The 5,951-nt window shown below is 39.9% G+C and overlaps 1 protein-coding gene across 1 annotated transcript in view; it reads right to left on the reverse strand.

Annotated features, from left to right (window-relative positions):
• LOC103807785 (chromosome unknown open reading frame, human C6orf58) overlaps positions 1–5,262 on the reverse strand; it is a 12,457-nt gene extending 7,195 nt beyond the window's left edge. Inside the window, exons 1-2 of the mRNA XM_009080532.1 lie at positions 4,941–5,262; positions 515–601 (exon numbers count right to left, since the gene is read on the reverse strand). Coding sequence (XP_009078780.1) covers positions 515–601; positions 4,941–5,262 — 409 coding nt within the window. The remainder of the gene's footprint in view (positions 1–514; positions 602–4,940) is intronic.
• Positions 5,263–5,951: the final 689 nt, after the last annotated feature.

Here is a 5,951-nt window from a genome sequence, read left to right on the forward strand (position 1 = left end):
AGAGGGACCAGTCAGCAGGGAAGTTGAGGGAGCAAGGGACAGAAGTGATGGAGGGAAAATGTGCTTCAGAAAAAAGAACCAAGGGTGATGCAAGGACTACAAAAGTTCTTGCTTGACATTCTCATACCAGGTTTTAGTTAGAAGTGCTAGAACTTTGTTCTAAACTGATCAAATCTACTCGAGAGTATTTGAAAACTGCAAATATCTGCAAATACCTACAAAGACAGATACCTGTCATGGTGTTTCCCACACATTTTTACATAACTTTTTGCAGTGCAAATATTTTTAAGGCTGAAAATTTGCTTTTTTTCCTCCTTCCTCAAATAAGTTATCAAAATCAATTAACTTTCCTTTACTGACACTTAGGTGCCTTGCTGCAAGTTTGCAATGGAGAATTATGTAGCACTGAAATTACATTTTAATAGAGAAGTCTAAGGGGAAGAAAGATTTAGAAATGGCATTCTAGGACACTAATCTTATTTTGGAGAAGAGCAGTGTAATAGCACATACTTACAGGACCACCAGCTTCTTACAGATTGGCACAGGAGGTTTCCACTTTCATAGCCACAGGAAGTTGCATGAGAAGGATCTGCTAACCTACCTGAATGAATCAAATGAAATAGCACAACAGAAACTTCTCAGTCTTTTGCCACACATGAAATACCACTAAAATAAAAAAAACCCCAAACGTATAGGAGTAAAGTGTGAAGAACTTTGCTCAGAGAAGCAAAACAATCACTGCTGCTTTGCTTCACAAACTACTGTTCCTAGAGTAGTTAAATATCTCGGTCAATGCTTCATGCAGTGCATAGTAATTTAATTGTGTTTTACAGTCTGATTTATCCCTCACTGGAAATGTATTCTGCATATTTATGGAACTGTCTGAAATCAGGACATCACAGTGATATTTTTACAGTTATATAAATATACATGCACATACAACATAAACATAGGCATAGCTGATGCATCATTTCCAGTAGATGTAGGGCTGCTAGTGTAGAAGAGCTGCTTAATGAACAGAATAGCACAAATTAAATGTGCTAGTAATTGTCTCACCTAATTGGGTTGTGTGAAACAGAATCTCTTCCAGTTTAATCATGCATACAAACATGGCTTTACTGTGAAGCTAAACATGCAAACGTTGTTGTACCTGATTAGCCAGGTTTTCAAGCAGCTGAGCTGGAGCAAACATGCAAGACATTTCACAATTATTCATGACAGCTTGTAAGGCATATTTTAGTTTAAGCACATGACAGGAAAAACTAGTCTAAGTCCTAAAAGAATAACATGCATGTACATTATGTGGTAAGTAGTCATGTAGTGAGCCAGGAAGTCTGCTTTAAGTGCATGACATGAAATTACCACGGTCTGGCCTAATGGCTTGAGCTATTCCAGCTCTCAAACTCTGCCCTGAAGAGCACTTACTCTGACGTGTCAGCTGAATAACGATAGTGTCATTTCTGCCAGATTAGAACTAAATTTCATTACCAAACCAAATTTTCTGATACTTTTTACTCAAGAAGAAGAGATGATCATGAACAATGTGCATACAGATCATCCTAATTAAGCTCCCTAGCTGGCTGGACAGAACTTGTGCTTTAGGGCATGTTAGCTGGTCAGACCTGCATCTTTCAGCAGCAGAGCACTGAGAGCATGAACTTGCAGTGATGAGGACTGCACTTCAACTGGAATGTTTTTTTTAATGAAAAACCAATTTTTTTTAATATCTACAGAAATAGTCTAGTTTTCAAGATTCTACTTCAATGCAAAGCATCAGAAAGAGGTGTGCAAAAGGGATGAATGGGAAGAATAAAGGCTAAGAAGAAAAAGAAGACAAAATCTCACAGAATAATTGCACATGAGGTTCACCAAAGGTTGCTAGCCTTGGTGTTTTGGAAGAATGAAGAGTCCTAGGCAGTATCAGTGATAATTCATAGAATCATAGCATTTTAGGGGTTGGAATGGACTTTATAGGTCATCTAGTCGCAACCCTCACTGCTATGGGCAGGGACACTTCCCATTATAAGATATGTAGAAATTACTTGGAGCTGGAAGCACTAACTGCACTTCCAGGCCTACACTCCATTTTTGTTCTCTCTGCTCTGTCCCATTCCCTGTGCTTAACATGATATTTCAGTCTTCAGGTCTACACAAGCTATCAGTGTCTCTCTGTATCGACAGTGCCTCCCAGCCATACATCATTGGCAACTACATGAAACCTCATCAGCAAGATTTCTTCACTATTTTTTGTGGAAAGTTTGTTACCGAAAATGCTAAATGCAGTTCTCATCTTGCTGATGAAGAACTCTGTGCACAGCATCCAGTTAGCTGTATACTTCTTTTAGCAACACTCATCACAATTCTCCTTCAAGTGTTCCTTTACTAGATTTGCAGTTCCCTGTTTCACTCTTATCATTAAAAATTTCCATTCTTTGTTTTGCTTTTACAAAGGGAGGAAATTAATTTCTGGACTTTGCTGAAGTATCACTCATATCATGAAAGATTTCAATTTAGCCTGACACAGTCTACCTTTGATTCATGTAAGCTGTGCTTTATCCCTTTTTCTACTTAGCTCCAGGTCTTTAAATATTCTTTCCTCTACATTTTTTCTAATGTCTCATCTACTGCTGGTGTAAGAGAAATAAATATTTTTGTGTCCTCATCCCATTTTTCCTTCTTAAATATAGGTGCATACTTTCCTGCTCTTCAGACATACAATGCCACATGAATCTTTTTTAAAGTTCTTGCTCCTGGATTTGTGCTTCTCTGTGTGAAGTGGGGGTAGAGAATATCCAGTTTCCTCAGTTTGTGCAGGTAGGACTCTCAGTCTAGTGTCATCTCCCAAGTGACAATTTCTGTTTCCACAATCTCATTCCTAACAGCTTTGCTGTCTCTATATTACTGCCTGTACTGTAAATTTAGGCAAATTAGTGATTTTATTTTATGTCCATGAACAGTTTACCACAAATAGTCGTACCACTCTTACTAAGTAGCAGCTTCACTTACTCTTTATAGTTTATACACAACAATATCCATGAAAATATTTTCTCAGTAACATAACTTTCAAGACCAGAGAAACTGTTAATTCGACAATATTTGTAGTGCTTTCAAAGATCTGTTGTCTTGCACTATGAACTCAAATCCTGCGGGTTTTTTGCCCAAGCTTATTATGTTGATACACAAATGCTTCAGTCATTCCTCACTAATCTATCCCAGCTGCCTATCTGGATTGTGTTTAGCCCTTTGCTAACCTTACTACTGTACGCACCATTCTTTCTCCCTTTTCCATTTATCCTTCAACTTTTCATATTTTCTAACTGTAAGACTCTTTCCAGCCATGTGATATTTCTCCTCCCAGTTTTTTTTTAACCTTCTGGTCATATAATTTAAAAAATAAATCTCCTCATGTAAGGATCAGTCCTACAAGTCTTTGGCAGGTGCCAGCACACCTTTACCTGTCTATGCAACCAGGTGCAAATCTTGCTCTCATCTACTGTGTTCCTCTACATTTGGAAACTGTCACTGCAACAAGGCACAACCTCACTTTGTGGATGAGGCCACACTACGTAACTAGATCCTTTCCAGCAGGTCACCACTCAAGTGTTGCTTCTGCATCCAATAATCTTTGCCTCTGCCACACATTGGGTCAATTCTCCTGCTGCACCAGCCATCCTCTTAATCTTCTGTTCTTTTTCTATACATAAAGAAGGGAAAGAAGAAAAATCTTGCCTAAACTCCAGCCAAATTCTTCTTGTTGCTCTCTGTTTAACAGCTAGTTTCTTTCTTGGATTTTGCTTCCTACCTCGCTTTCCTCATTTTAGGTTAGAAGTTAATTTTGCATTAGGTGTGACTAAATGCTGGAATCCTTCCTTCATCACCTGCTGCAGCACCTCTGTCTTCTTACAAACATACAGGTTCAGCCAAACCACCACCTCATGAAACTACAGATTACATCCAATAAGGAGAACAAGGGGCATACAGATGCTTTTGCTTAAACTTTGTTACCACTAGGCAGAAGTTCCTGAAACATAACTGACTCTTATTCCCTCTTTCCCCCCTTTTCATGTTGCTAGAACAAGGCAAGTCTACTTTGGCTTTGAATGGACAGCTTCACTGCCTGCTGTGTGTGAAGCAGTCTGTGAGAGAATGTGTCTAATAAAGCCTCTGACAAGGTACTGCAGCCTTAGCCTTAGGGGACATTTCACATGTGTTTCTGTGTCCACTTCCCTGGCACAGCCAACAAACAAACATGAATGACAGCCCCAGATAACAACTAGCTTTTAGGGGATAAGCCATTAGAATTTGGACATAATTTAAAACCAACCAAACCAAATAAACTGCAACAACCACCAAACCCACCAAACCCACAAAAACCCAACTCCAACAAACAAAACACACCTTAATTTTTGTAAAAATCTTTTCCAGAAAATAATGAGGCTTTTCCTAAACTGATCATAAAGAGCAAATGGAAATAAATTCTCAGAGGGAGAGGCGGACTTTCTACTACCTGAATTAGAAAAGAAACTCAAACCACCTCCAAGAGATCATAACAATAGCAACCAAGAAAAATTCTATTTGTTTACAATTTAAGAATAGCACTGCAGAGTCCAGCCCCTGAAATCAATCTACTGTAAACTGAACCAACTGGAAATATCTTTTCAAAGATTTTCAAGGAGGTGAAATATTCCTCATCTAAACCACAGATCTCCTAGATTCTGACCTCTTCCTATGAGGAATTTCAATAGCTATTGCTCAACAAGGCAAGGGTGTTCCCTTCATTCAGGATTTCTTTTTCACATAAGCAGCTTAGCTCAGTATGTCAAAGTTTACACCATCCAAGGCTATACTGGGCTTGTGAGGCAGACACCTCGGAAAGGAAGACTCAAAGCAGGTCTGGTAGGCACTTTTCTAATCTAACATTTTAAGGACATAACTCATACCTGTACGGAATTGCCAACCGTGCTGCAACGGTAATCCCCAGAGAATATTGCCAGAATTTTGGGGTCCAAAGGCACTAAAATATTTGGCTGAAGACTTCAGCAAGACCTTATACACTCCCAGTCGTTCTCGATAGTTCCAAGCATTGATGACAATTTTGTTGTCCTTTATTGGGAAATCCAGCAGGTTTCCAGGGGCAAAGTCCCACAGAGGGGGATATATATCTTCTTCAGTGACATCGTTTTCACTCCATGCTGTGGCAGTCGTGGGACTCAGAGTAACAGCCACAATAAGAAGAGCATGTATGCCAAAGCAGGGCCACATTGTGAAGGTTTGTGACCCAGGTGTTTGTGGCTGCAGGGCTTTTATCAGGAAAGGTGAGGGCTGGGCAAAAAAGGGTGACTCAGACACAGAGGTCACCACCTCCCTTCCCTCTTCCCAGTGACCCTGACGTGGAGTTGCCAGATTAGCTACAGTGAGTAATTCTCTGTCCTCTCTGTGGGATCTAGGGATCAGCAGCAGATGTTTAAGAGGAATCAATTTTAGAGGAATCAGTCTAATCAGAAATGTCCAAATCTGTGCTGCCCATGACACATTCTGTCCCTACCAAATGGCTGAGGTGCAACAGTACTGATTGTACAGTTGAATTCTCAAACTTTTTGTCTCCATGTTTCTTACTAGCTGTCAGCTTCCCTTTCCCAGCCTAGCTCCTTCAGGTAAAGAAAGGACAGCAATGCCACAGGTTGTAAGAATGTTGGAAGTAGCCAAATCAGCCTGTTAGCAGGCCAAGCAGCACTTGTACTTTTAGTACTGGTTTGTCTTGTGTGGAAATGGTCATCATTATAAAGTCCTTAAATCTTCTACTAAACCTCCATGACCTTGTAGACTCCAAAGGGAATACAAAGGCCACCCCTCCACTGATAAAACTCGTGTCTAAGTTACACGCCAACAAAAGTGAAACTGTCCAGCTGCCTTCATCTCACCTACTTCTAGGACTATATAATCTTCAGCTG

Source organism: Acanthisitta chloris, unplaced genomic scaffold (genome assembly GCF_000695815.1).
Source record: "Acanthisitta chloris isolate BGI_N310 unplaced genomic scaffold, ASM69581v1 scaffold898, whole genome shotgun sequence".
NCBI lineage: Eukaryota > Metazoa > Chordata > Aves > Passeriformes > Acanthisittidae > Acanthisitta > Acanthisitta chloris.